At 41.2% G+C, this 14,032-nt stretch overlaps 1 protein-coding gene across 4 annotated transcripts in view; it reads right to left on the reverse strand.

The window, feature by feature from the left end:
* The window catches only part of CCDC88C (coiled-coil domain containing 88C), a 96,085-nt gene that overhangs the window by 38,522 nt on the left and 43,531 nt on the right, over positions 1–14,032 (reverse strand). For all 4 annotated transcript variants that reach the window (XM_066188668.1, XM_066188667.1, XM_066188669.1 and 1 more), the window contains exons 5-10: positions 10,179–10,237; positions 8,498–8,581; positions 7,262–7,402; positions 6,374–6,558; positions 5,753–5,834; positions 5,148–5,306 (exon numbers count right to left, since the gene is read on the reverse strand). In XM_066188668.1, coding sequence (XP_066044765.1) covers positions 5,148–5,306; positions 5,753–5,834; positions 6,374–6,558; positions 7,262–7,402; positions 8,498–8,581; positions 10,179–10,237 — 710 coding nt within the window. The remainder of the gene's footprint in view (positions 1–5,147; positions 5,307–5,752; positions 5,835–6,373; positions 6,559–7,261; positions 7,403–8,497; positions 8,582–10,178; positions 10,238–14,032) is intronic.

Here is a 14,032-nt window from a genome sequence, read left to right on the forward strand (position 1 = left end):
GAATAACAGAATTCAAATGTGATGTCTCTGCTGACACAGTGTTCATGTCTGGTCTCAGACCACAAATATCCAAACCAAGCAGACTCCTGAAAGACCACCAGGCATGAGCAAATCACTCTCACAGCTTAATCAGCAACTACCTTCTCATTTTTTGGGATGGAATCAGTCTTAAGAAGCCTTATATGGCTAATTTATTTAAAAAGCAAACAAAAAAGAAAAAAAAAAAGAAAAAAAAAGAAGAAAAAGAAAGAAGATAGATGCAAAGAATGAGTTAAGAGTGTCTGATGACAGCCACTCCCCCCGGCCTTTTGATACTACAGGGAGCCATCATTTAAAAGCCTTTCATAGTTACAGTTGTTTGTTGCAGCTTGACTGTATATGGCATAATATGGAAAGTCTACCTTATGCAGCACCATACTGCCCTCGATCTCTCAGTGGGTCAGCTACCAACTTACAAATCATGAGAGAAAAAATTTCCCTACTACAGTAGCTTTAAAAGGGCAAGTATGTCAGTGTTTGTGAAGAGGTTAATCTTCAATTAAAATGTCTGAGTATGCAAGTAACTAAAATAACAATAATATTGAAACACTAAGGTTACAGAACCTGCATTTTAGGCCAAGTCTGATCTAACAGGGTCACTTCTGGGTGGACAAACTTAAAAGGCTGACACTAAACAGATGACAGACCAGAAGAAGTGCATGGCATAAAAACTGCTGGGTGTTATGGAAGCTGCCAAAATATCTGTAATGAAACAACAACGTGCCAAGAGTTTACCTTGCTAGATCACCACACTCAATCTGGACCACAGCCCTAAGAACTAAAGTGGTGTCTGACCTCAAAGACATGACCTCATAACTATCCTTAAAACTGCCTACCAAGCAAGAACTAGTTATTTTAGTGTCTCATCAAGAGTCAAACTATGTGCCAAGTACATACACACATGCAGGCTCTGGTACAAACCACACACCAGCGAGACCTGCAGTATATGGAAAACTGAAGCACTTTCCATTGAGCAGCCAGGATGGGCAGTCATGCCAGTTCAAAGTAGTTCTGATGAAATATTAAATTAATAACCAGGTGGAAATGCCTGCTCTGATGAGGTAGACATTGCTCACTCTCAGATCACCATGATCTGAGGTTGTCTTAATACTGAAAAGTTCATATAATTTAAATAATTAGCCCGTGGGAGCTTTGTAGAGTTACATCTCTAGGCCTGGGAAGCAAAGCTGTCCTAACTAAAATGTGTCAGCACTAACATCTCCCAGAAGTTGCTGGAATAACACAGCTGACCTAAAAATCTATCTGGCTACAAATCACACTTGTTAGACAGTCAGCAGGTGGTGATCATGGGGTGGTGCTGCTTCCACTGGAATTCCAGGTCATTTTTAATTGAATTAACAAATTCACCAACATTATTTTATAAGTTTATTTTAAAATCAGCAACAAGAACAGTTGTCTGTGGAATTTTTTTTGTTTGTTTCATACACGGAGTATAACACAGCTTTTGCAGTTTCTAAAATGAATTACATATTGTGGTTTGATGCCCTATCAGCTGTAACTTGAAATAGCTTTAAGAATGCACACTGGGCATTCAGATAGTTACAATTAACTCTGGGGATAAGAGGTTGCACAGTCTGGGTGTGTTGCCACTGGGAAACATTTTCAGAAACTAAAGTAGCAATGCGATTGTTTAAATCTGAAAAGAGAGAATTTGCACATGCATCCAGACCCCGTTCAAACCCTTGCCTTCAGGCAGTTCAGAAGCTCTTGCTACTGAGCCAGAACACAGTTAACATCTTGTGGCAATCAAACATCGAACACTCATACCACAACATACGAGAGATGTTTTTGCCTTTATTTTTATTGAATTGACAAAATATTCCTCCCATCATCCTGCATAGAAATTTGATTATGGTGAGAAGGGAGAAAAACTGGGCAAAGTGTACTCCTTGGCCTTAGAAAATAATCTTCGGAACAGCAAAAGGTTCAGTGGAGACGAATCCTGGAAGGGAGCTTTGCCCTGCAGACAAGCACCTCTGTGGAGGAAGCCCTGCACTGAGCTGCTCCTTCACACTGACAGTTGTAACCTCATTAAGCCACTCCAGCAGGAAGGTTCCAGAGGATATTCCTGATCCTTGAACAATAGTTCAACTAAAATGTCACACCTGAACAATTAGTCAAGACATACAGAGAAGGAAAACACCACACAAGCCCTAAATGTGTTACACTGATGTACAGATTTTAACTTTTTGCACTCCTGCAATACCAGGAAGGAAAAGATTTTAAGGGTTCATTTAATAGCTTTCTGCATTGATACACAACATTAAATCCTCTTCTTTTTCTCACTTGCCAATCTGGCACTGCTTATTAACAACCCTGTCAAGACCCTATGAGCCTTCAGGTATCACATTACCACAGAAAAGTGGCTGATGCTGAGCACACCTACATTTTCACTGCATGCTCTGGATGATTTGTTCAGGTCTTAAGGGTTAGAGCTTAGCAAGCCACTGGCAACTGGAAATGCCATGAAATGAATAATCACTGTACTGTCTAGAAGTAAAAATCTCTACCATGTTACATCCCTGAGAAAATCTAAGCAGAGAATATATTGTCCCCAGACATTAATTCTTCTTTCAAAGGGGCAGAGGACTTGAATCAGATTTGACAGAAAACTGAGGTCCCATGGAAAGTTGGATACTGGCTAGGATGCACAGCCTTTGTAAGACTCTGTGACCCTAAGAACACAGAACAGGGCCCTGTGGAATCCTCTGAATGCACCAGCCTGAGACCAATGGAGTTTGCCTGTGGCTCAATGCTGTCAGTCCATGGCTGAGTCAAAACTTGATCAATAGTGGGAGTGGGAGTGGTGAGAATGTGAAACTCGCTGTCTATTCTAAACCGCACAGCACCCTGCAGACAGCTGTACAATCCTGTTGCCCTTGAGAAAAGCTCAGCTCCTACAATAGTGAGTTTTGCTAAAGGCCACACTATGGCTCCAAATTGGACACATGCCAGATCGATGAGGAATATCCCTGGTCCCACTACTGTATTTGTGCTGGTTTTGGCTGGGGTAGGCCAAATGGCTAGTATGGGGCTGTGGATGGTGTTTCGGATTCGGCTGAACACCGTGTTGGTAATACAGACATGTTTTCATTATTGCTGAGTAGGGCCCATACAGAGCCAAGGCCTCTTCTCCTTTCTGTGCTGCCATGCTGGTGAGGAAGTTGGGGGTGCATGGGAAGATGGGAGGAGACACAGCCAAGACAGGTGACCCAAACTGACCAAAGGGATATTCCAGACTACATGGCATCATGCTCAGTATATAAAGTGGGGCAAAGAAGGAAGGGGAGGATGTTTGGAATGGTAGTGTTTTACTTTTCAAGTCACCATTACACGTGATGAGGCCTTGCTCTCCTGCAGATGGCTGAACACCTGCCTGCCCATAGGAAGCAGTGAATTAACTCCTTGGTGTGCTTTGCTTGTGCACGTAGCTTTCGCCTCCCCTATTAAACTGTCTTTATCTCAACCCATGAGTTTTCCAGCGTTTACCCTTCCAATTCACTCTCTGATCTCACTGGTGGGGTGTGAGTGAGCGGCTGTGAGGGGCTTGGCTGCCGGCTGGGGTTTAACCACGACAGCACTGCAGGGAGGTATCCCGGGAGAGCCAGCAATCATCTGATATCCACAGTTTCTCCAAAAACTGACAGGGTGGAAGAGAGAGAGTTAGAAGGAATTTTAAACTGACATGAATGTCTCTTAACTGAATGCTATGTAAAGCAAGATGAGCAGTGCAGGAAACTGCTGGCTCTGGGACAAGCAAGGAGGCTACTTCCTTGATCTCAGATGAAGGGGAGACAAAAACTCCTCTCCAAGCTTCAGGTAAATTATCTGAGTAGCAGGTAAAGCTAAGCACCTCCAGTGCACAGTCAGAAGGGGAACGCCAGGATGGCTCAGTGATAGCCAGTGTGCCAGGGTAGAACACAACTGATTTGCCAGCTTAAGGGAGGAAAACAGAGAGGCAGAGCTTTGTACTTCCTAATGCAAACTGGGAATTACCAAGAGGCAAGACAGGCTTTTGAAGTCTATTACTGCATTTAATAACCATCCACTTTAGTGAGCCTATTCATAAGAAGCAGCAGCTAGCTGCCCCCTTAGGTTAAAGAAGGGGAAAAAATCACCTACAAAGTAGAGTTTATAGAGCAGAAAAATAAGGTCTGTGCTCTCAGCCAGAGGCCTGGCAACATCACTCTTCTACCTCAGACTTGGGATTTTGTCCAATTATAGTGACACTGTCAATTACTGAACCTTCATTTGTTCAGCAGTGTGGATATTTGACTTCGGCTGAAGTGTTACGTATGTGGATTATTGGGAGTTTTGGTGTGAATTTCCTCAAAGAACTGAAAGAACAGAAAGTAAGAGCAGTCCTACCTAAATTTAACATCAGCCATGCTGGGCCAGTGAGTTTGGCCAGACAACCTCTAAGGTCTTTTGCAGCCTACTTCAATTAATAATTCCAGCATGGGCATAGCTGCAGGTGACTAAGCTGAGTAACTGACATTACTACTGGAACAAAGCCACACACTTCTCATTGACATAGTCCACTCATGACACTAGGGAGGATCCAAATTTTTTTCTCGTTTCTGCTACAACTAACAGTTGCAAAAAGGGGTGGCTAGAATTTGTCATCTGAGGTCATCCTTAAAAATCCCATTTTAACAACACTTGCATCTGCTACAAAATCCTAAGGACGAAAACCCAGACATTCACTTAACTAATTTACAGATGATATTTAAAATGTTGGTCCAAGGAACAGCTCTGGAACAGAGGGAATTTACCTAAAGCTTAACTAAAGATCTGGACTCTAGAAAAAGCATCCAGAAAAGGTCTGTCCTGTTTGGCCACATAATGCTGAACTAAGCAGAGTTCTTTAAAACTAATGGGCATTTATTTTGTGGGCACCAAGTACTTCCTCTACTGAGAGAAGTTTTAATGATGCTCAGTCAATAGCTATGATGTTTGTTATGAAACTTCTGTTTGCTCTGATGTTCTGCTACGGTCAGCTCAATGACAAATGACACATGAACTAGTAACACAACAAAAGCCAAACATTAAGGATTACTCAGCAAATTGTCCTAATTTTCACTTGCCTCCATGCGAGCTTTGTAAAACTCCACATCGTGAAGCTTCTCTTTGCACCGAACCAGCTCCATCTCGAGCCTCTCCACGCGGTTTGCCCTCTCCCTCAGAGAATCCAGCTCATCTCTGTACGCCCGGGCAGAGCGAGCATCTGAGGAAAGGTGCATGTTCTGCAAGGGATAAGCAGGGAGAAAAATCTAAGTTAATACTTTTAAGCATGTACTTAAACCTTATTTTTTTATTTACTTACTGATTGTAAGCACAGACAAATAGTATTCCCCTGGTTAGGGAGTAAGAATTCTCCTGGAAGCCAGTAAATTCTCTACAAGACAGAGGTGTTCTTAAGCCTGTTGGACCTCTAACACTACTAATGCCTGATGCTGTATAAGCTTCAGGCACTACCAGGCTATTTGCAAGCTGAACAGATGAGACTGCTCTCAACAGTTAAGTGGGAAACATAGCAAAGCTATGCCACAATCATAATCCTTAAACAGCTTGCTGGACTAAGTTGATTTCTTCATTATAAAGCAGGCATAGTAGTAATTTTAGCCTCACTCTGAAACAGGACTTTTTTTAAAACAGGGAAGATTTTCACAGTACAACGAGCCCATCTCACCTCTTGCTTTATTTTTTGCAGCTCTAGGGTGAGCTGCTCAACTTCATGTTTAGAATCTGCAAGCTGCTCAGACTTCTCTTCCCTGGAAAGGATTAGAAAAATCTTAGTTGTTTTTTTTTTTTTTCTTTCCTAAAACAATATTGATTATATGGACACTGCCAGGAATCTGTAAAGAAAGAGAAAAACCTCCCAGCATATTCTTTGTTATGACAGCTTCATCATTTTCTCATGATATCATACACATAACATGGATCCAAGTTTGCAACGCTATTTTGGTACTACTTTCCTGTGTTTAAATCTCATTGGTGCACCTGCTGTCACAGACAGCTTCGCTTCAAGTTAAAAAGCAGAGCTAGCAGTTGGCATTTTGAAGGGAGAAGAGAGAGATGAGACAAAAAGAAGAATGAAGTAGCTTATCCACCACTCTACATTTAAAAGCCAATTATCAAAGAAGAAAAGATAGAACACACTACTAACTTCCTACTGCTCTGATTTGAAAGGTTTGATTCTGAGAGCTCCTATGGAAGCCAGTGTATTGGAGCTAACAGGCTCCTGCATTTTCAGGATGTACGAGACTTAATATGTAGGTTTCTCTAGAAGCACGAAATAATGGTGACTTACAGGTCCTGACGGATTCTTCTCAATTTAGCCTTTGTGTCTGCCAGCTCAACTGCAAGGTGCTGCTTTTCTTCATTAGAAAGAGGGTTGGCAGGGTTTGGTGAAGAATCTGGGCTTGGAACTTTCAGAGGGCTTGGTGGTTGCTGAGACTGCAGATAATCTCTCTCTTGAGTGAGATCTACAATGACCTGGAAAGGCAGAAGACTATGTAGTGCCAAGAGATAAATAGTGTATTTATACATTGTTTTAAAAATACCTAAAATTATTTTTAAATTTAGGAAATTATTAGTCTGGCATGATACAGAATTCAAGTGACAGACAGGAGTGAAGGTTACACAGAAGAAAAAAAGAATCTCCACTATGCTCCAACCACTAAAGCATTCCCCTTCCAATGCTCAAAATAAGGAGACCATTTTCCTTGAAGGATTCATAAAAACCTGTACCAACTAACAGTTTTAACTAACACAATCGCAGTCAAAAGCATGACAGAAAATTGACAGGCTAAAGAAGGGGAGAAGGCTTCTCCAGAGACCTGCAGGGAAAGGAACTGATGAATAAAAAAACTTAGAGAGGACAATGGAGCCCAGGAGGGTAGATGCCAACAGAGAGACTAGCAAGCACTGCCTGAACGACTGGACAGACTTGCAGAGACATTTGGTCTCCACTTCATGGAGATACTACTCAACTCCTCTTCACCAATTGTTTCACCACATCTTAGTGCTTACTTAAGAATCAATGGAAAAGTCAAAATCTTTCAACAGATTTTCAGAGATGTAGTAGAAAGGTGCAGAAGAAATAGAAACCTAGTGCACAACAAGACACAAGAGAAGGAATGGAGCCCACATCTGCTGCTTCTCATGAGCTCTATATGGGAGAGATATGTCCTCATACTTCCGTGCATTCATCTCTCTCATCAATGAGCCTCCTGAGGTGGAAAACCATATTCCTGGAGAGAGACTCTAGTTCTTCCGGGGCCATATCTGGGAGTTCCAGCCACTGCAAGTCAAAGACATTCTCCTGATTGTGGGTCACCTAGGAATAGGAACAAAAAATATGTCTTTCCACTAGCAGACTTGAAAATTTCTTCACCGTATATGCAGCATCCCCCATTTCTTCTATTCATAAATTAAAAAACATATCCATTTTACCAAACCCTGGGTGCAAATAATAAATGCAACTACTTTAACTGTAACATTACCCAGAAATTTTTGGTATTTCCGTTTTTTTATAATAATTAAGTCTGATTTTTAAAAGGGATCAGATAATTACTATGATCAATAGCATGCACACTTGCATATCAGAAGTGTGCAGCTGTCTTACTGACCCTGAGGTGATTCCCACAGAGAAGGGACTAATCCCACACTGAACATTACTAAGAAGAATCCCTGATTTCCATGAATTCGCAATTTGCAGCTGATACATCTGGGAGAAGCCGTAACAGCTGCAGAAATACCTCTGGTTGATGCTAGCAGCGTATCTTTCAACTGTTACCCTACCTAAACTGATTTTCTTTGAATCATTTAGCAGAAACATCAGGCAAGTCTCTCAAGCTCAGTTAATGACAGCTCCAGCTTTTGTTAAAACCATGCGCTTAGCTCATCACATTTTTTTTTTCTTTCCTAAAATGAACTCTTTTTTAGATGTTAAGGAAAAAGTTCCTGCCTTAAGACTTTCCCTATTTGCTTCTCAAATTTGAGTGTACCAGGCTTTCTACACCTGCATGCACTGACACCTGGGCACAGTCAGCACCCATTCCCAGTGAGGGGGACTCCCATTTGGCTCTCCAAAGTAAGACTCTTTCTGCATTCTTTGGTAAGCCTATCCATATTCTTTCCTTCTTCTGAAGCCTTAGAAATCCAAGAATGCTTGTCATTGGATCAAACATCTTTTTAAACAGTAGCAAGCAAGGCATTTACCACTGCATCTTTTTAAAAGACCACTGAGCCAAGTAATCCCAGCAACTATTATTTTGTAATTTGAGTGTAGTAGCATATTCAATTTTCCTTTTTGTGAAGTTCATGAATCCATTATGAAATTCTAAGCATTAATATTTTATAGCAAAAAAATCCTTTTAAGTCAAGGAAGGGAGAGGTACAACATCAAAATAGACAATACTAAGAATCCTACCTCCTGAATGTGTGACACAATGGCAGCTTGGGTTTCGATATCCAGTTGTTTTATTCTGTCAATAAACTCTTCTTTTCTTTCACACTGTTAAAAGAAAGCACACCCTGAAACAGTGCTATGCACCCTAAAACTTACTGCTATATTTTTCATTTAAATTAAAAAAAAAACACCAACTCAAACAACCAACACTGCTAATAAAAAAACCGTTCAAGATCTACATTCTGTTACACTAGAAGGTGTAACACTTCACTGCTCCATATAGAACATGAACCAAATTATGCATTAAATTATTTAAACTTTTTAGTCAGTACAATTAAGACCAAGTTAAATGGCTGGTTTTGCTCTTAAAAAACAAGTGCAATGTGATCAAGAGGTGGGAAAACAGCCAGAGGAAATCATCACAGCTTCATTACTGGAGCTGCACAAATGTAAACCTTCATTTACACTGCATCATTTAACCTGTCTGCTCTGTTGTTTGCATTTTGTTTGGTTTTGGCACTGACAAGAGATGCATCACTTAAGATTCTGTTTGCACCAATGCCCAATGTTTTTTGTTGGACTAAATCAACATACGCTTTAGATAAAAACGGGAAACATTCTGGATAAAAAATGAGTGACATTTCAGACAAACAGATTTTAGTAAATCTTTTACTTAAGGCTTTAGAAGGGGTAGACATCTGCTATCTGTATATCTGTGATTGTGCACTAAGGATGTTATTGCCTTCTTGCAACAGCACTGCACTGTGAAGAACTTAAGCAGTATTTAAAAGGGTTTTTTTAAACTCATTTACAGTGTGCTTCCAGGGCCTGGTTCTGAGTCTCAATCATTTACTTCCTTGGGACAAGCCTCAGACCAGCAAATGAGGACTGAGGATGCACAGCAGCCAAAACAATTCTTTGTGCTACAATGCAACACTACCACAGTTCAGAGGCGCAATACGTAGACAGCTTTACCCTGACATATTTGAGCTGACATAGTTGAGCAGGGTAAGTGTCCTAAGGCAGGACAAAAACACAAGGCAGACCTACAAACAAGGTCAATTACCAGCAAAGGCCTGCCTCCAAGGAGGCCATTGTTTACTGCCTCAGAGGTTTGGTGGGCAGAACACTGATTTCTTCATGTGGTAACTGCTGTGCATTTCTCCAGTTTCCCCACATACATTGTCTCTCTATTTATTTAAACAAATGTCACACAAAGATCCCCACACTAATATACAAAGTATCTATTAATCTGCTATTTTTGACACATAATATTGAACCAAAATAGTGTGTAAATAAAATCATGATTCATTAAACAAGTGTTTAGGCTTGTTGAACTATTTGCCATTAACATGTACCGTTCAACTTGGTATTTTAAAAACAGTAAGAAAACAAACGAACAACAATCTTGATATCAAGAACACTATTCAAAACTTATCTCGTCCCACTGTGTTATTGAAGTTAAAAAGTACACATCCTGTGTCTGATTAAGCACTGGCAACAAATGGAGGCTACTGCTATCACACAATGTGCTTCCTCTCCCTTGCATTTCTTTCCTACACCTATTGTGTTTCTCACAATTTAGCTCATAAGCTGTCTTGAGCTCAAGATTTGTTCATACAGCACTGATCTTTGGGTAGATGTTCTCGTTCCAGGAAAAGAAAACAGATTCAAAAAAATCTTATTTTCCAAGAATGATCACCTGCACAGCACATCCCAGAACCAACAACAGCAGCTTCTTGATTTCATCCATACTTTTACCTAGAGAGGAAAAAAGGTCATCAGTACATATGTATAACAGGTAAGCACTTGCAAGTGATCCTCTCCAAAATATGGGCCTAAAGTGAGAAGTAAGACCTCTGAACAAGTGCCTGAAAAATATCTATATGCCTATTATAGTAATATTTTCTATGTAACAATGCAGTTCTTATGACTTAGTTTAAAATTCCAAATTAAGCAAGACATTTTTCCCTTGATATGCTATCCTCACCTATAATTTTCTAAGGCTTTTCTGATCAATACATCAAAAATAATAAAAAAAAATCCCTCAAATAATTCGATGCGTATGACCAACGCTTGTCTCTTGTCTTGTGATTAACAAGAGTGCAAAAAAGCCCAACAAACTGCCAACAGCTCACCCCCCTCCAAAAAACCCCACCAAAATAAAACAAAACCACCATGGACAGAAGAAAAAGAGGGTTACTCACACAGAACTTGCCCTAAATTCTCCTTCTGTAAAAAACACTTGCCACTCAGACTTCTCAAAGCTGAGTACCATTCTGTGCAATTAAATTCTCTCTGAGAGATAGATGCAATAGCAGAAAAATTCTTCCCGTTCTGCATCAAAGCCTGTTCCCACTTTGAAGTGTAAACCCCATGTGGTAAGAGGGCAGAGAATGAGGGATGTGTAAGGGATACTGAGGAGCTGACCATATGCTGGGAGCCGTGGGGAGAGGAGACACAGCCCCGGTGCTGCTGCAGGGAATCCTGCTGTGACCAGCAGCCCTGCTGGCCTTTTCCTAGGGTTAGGAGAGGGAAAGCCTCAAGTTCCTCAAGGGGAACTGGTGCAGCGCAGAACCAGCTTGTGCCAACAAAATCAATGTAGATTGTTGGATGGTAAAGGAAATTATGTATATCGAAGTTAGACAAAGGGCAAGGCAAAGAGGGCAAAAAGAAGGCAAGGAGTTTCAATGAGAAAATAAAACATCTTTACAGAGCTAGGTTCAGGAAAAGCCTGTCCTCATCCACACTGGGGGAAGTTGAGGGAAGAGAAACAAAGAAACAAAACAGGCCACATATAGTTTTCTCTCATCCCTACACATGCAAATTCTTCCTGAGTGTGTAATTGTGGGACCAACACTTTCATTTTATACCCTGATTTACCTGGGTGTTCAATTGCTCCTATCACTAAATAGATACTAATTTCTGAGCACAACTGTGCTCCTCCACCAACACCATGCCCTTGTGAGGCTGCCCTGGCAGAGAGTCAGAGGCATGTGCAGGACCCAAGGCCAGGGAAGGGGAGTTAATCTGACTCATCAGTTAAGCTGCCACAGCCCCACAGCTGCACAAAGGCACTGACCTAAATTACCACGGGGGTTCCTGCCATTCCCACAACCTTGCAAGCCAGCACAGCCACGTGCAGGCAGCTTAGGAAGTCACTTGTTTCCTGATTTCCGGGCACACAAATGTCCTAAACCAGTCTTGAACCTAGCTACAAAATATTCAACAACTTATAGGTATGTTCATCTTTATAATGATTCAAGAATGCCCTACAAAAATCATCAGTAGGCTGTATGAATGAACACTACAATTCTCAATATCCAGGTGCTGCATTAGTAACCATTAAGATTCTGCAAGCAGAAATTCTTCTCTTCAACAGGAACAGCCATCTTTAAAACATGCTAATTCACACTTCACCCTGTAAATACAAGCTTATAGAATATTTAAATACTGGTTTTGAAAGACATACAGTCATTCTTACTCTTCTCCCTGTATGCAGCAGCACACAAAGCTTCCTCTTTCCTGAAAAGTTACAATTTAATATACAAATTCCATTTCAGTCTGTGAAAGTCTGATTGTTCTGTACAAATCTCAGTAACACAATCTTAAGCATAGACAATGACACAAAATCCTTCACAAACAGAAAAAAAATAAACCCCTGTTACTTTATGAACTGTTGCTTTGAGGGCACTACTGGGAGACTTAGTTTGGTCAGAAGGTATTTTTTCAAGAAACTGAGTTCTCGCTAGTTGCAGCACTGAGATTCATTCTACATCATCTTCAAAGCAATACAGACCAGGTACCAAATGCAGAGCATGCCTGTGGGACACAAAAGCAAGTCATTAAGTCATGGAGAGCAAGTGACTTGAGTGTGTCTCTCATTGACCTAAACTTACTCAGGCAGAACATCTCCAGGGAGAGACTGAAGGAGTCAGGCTGCTTGCTCAGGATCATGCCAGACAGAAGATCTTGTGTGCTCAGGGCACCTTCATCTGTCAACCATAAATTCCAATCTGTGCACCATGGCATCCCAATTATCCTTGGGGTGAGCACAGTGGCTTGAAATCACTCATTTTAGAAAACACCAGGGCTACTTCCCAACTGTGACAGCATCCATACCATCCCAAAGACGTGTGAGCTACTTAAAGCCATTCAAACCACACCCTACCTCTCTGCACCAAGGCTTTGCTATTTTCTCAGTGAGGTAACAGATGGGCAGTGGTGTTCCTGCATAACCCAATGAGGTGAAACACCTTTAGCTATTACAGCAAAGTAACTTACCAAGGTCAACCCTGGTCTCCCAACAGGAACTGACCTTGGAGTGAGACCTTACCCCACACTCCAGTCCTCACATGAGGAAGTGAAGTGGAAGCAGACGTGGCAAGTCATGGCAGGGATGGACAAGCTAGAATTTATAGAAAGGAGTGAGAAATTAAGACTTGAGATAATAATTAATTATTACTTTCTTAATGTTTTAAACACAGCATTTGGCAGTCTGCTCTCTCCCCTGGCAGCCTGCAGTGAAAATTTAGCTGTTAGGATTATTCCAAGGTTTCCTTTACAATAAATTTTTCTATGTTTGCAGATATGCTACATCATATAATAAAAGTGAAATTGTACTACCCACTAGAAAAACTTCTAAGGCTTACAGGTCCACTGAGCAGATATATCAGCCACACAAGTGTTTCAGAAGATCATGTGTGATTAAAGAGTTCCATTCCTTGGGCTTTCATTCAGAAATTGTTTCCCATGGGGAGGAGACAGTTTGTTGACATAAAGGCACTCTGAGATCACTCATTCTCAAGCTAAGTTTGAGTAACATTTTAAAGCCCTGCAGAATGCAGAATAACACTACTTACAGGAGATTTTTAGAAAAAATCGGGTATGAGTATGAAAAACCTCTCTATCAATCTAAAGTGCTTTAGAGAGAGTTTTCAATTAAACCCCAGAACAAGCCAGGAAGGAATTAATTAGCCCTCTCCCCTTTCAACTCACCCACAGGAGAGCTGAGCTACCACACACTTCAGTGGAATGCCCAAGGTGACAAAGTGAATCAGAAGCACTTCTAGGACTATTAGAGAACACCACAGTGAACTTCTACACTACAGACAGTGCCTCTGTCCTGCAAGGCATGCTGAAGAAAAGTAAGTGACCTTCATCACCGATTCAATCAAGCCTTCTAAACAGTTCCCACGTTTTCCAAAAAGCTTGATTTGCGCCCATTTATAAGGTGGTAAAGTTCCTTGTGCAACTTCATAAGCAGGAATGTGCCGGCTCTCCTACACTGGCTTGCTGGGATGACACAAGTCCTCCCCAGACAGCTGGGAAGAAAGTCTGCTGAATCTACTCATGCTTATTAGCTGATCTTATCAGACACTGTCCTCCTGCAACCTAGAATGCAAACAGTTAGATCTGGGGTAGCTCCTTGCAGAGAGGTACCCACAGGAAAAATGGACAAGAGTCAAACCTTCACTTAAACAGAAAGGTGCTAATTAAGAAATAAACACTTTTCTTAAAATTCCAGGGCAGCTGCTCTCAGGCTCCGTGCTTGTG

This window comes from Chamaea fasciata, unplaced genomic scaffold (assembly GCF_029207755.1).
Source record: "Chamaea fasciata isolate MVZ Bird 193981 ecotype frontalis unplaced genomic scaffold, bChaFas1.0.hap1 SCAF_7, whole genome shotgun sequence".
Taxonomy (NCBI): Eukaryota; Metazoa; Chordata; class Aves; order Passeriformes; family Sylviidae; genus Chamaea; species Chamaea fasciata.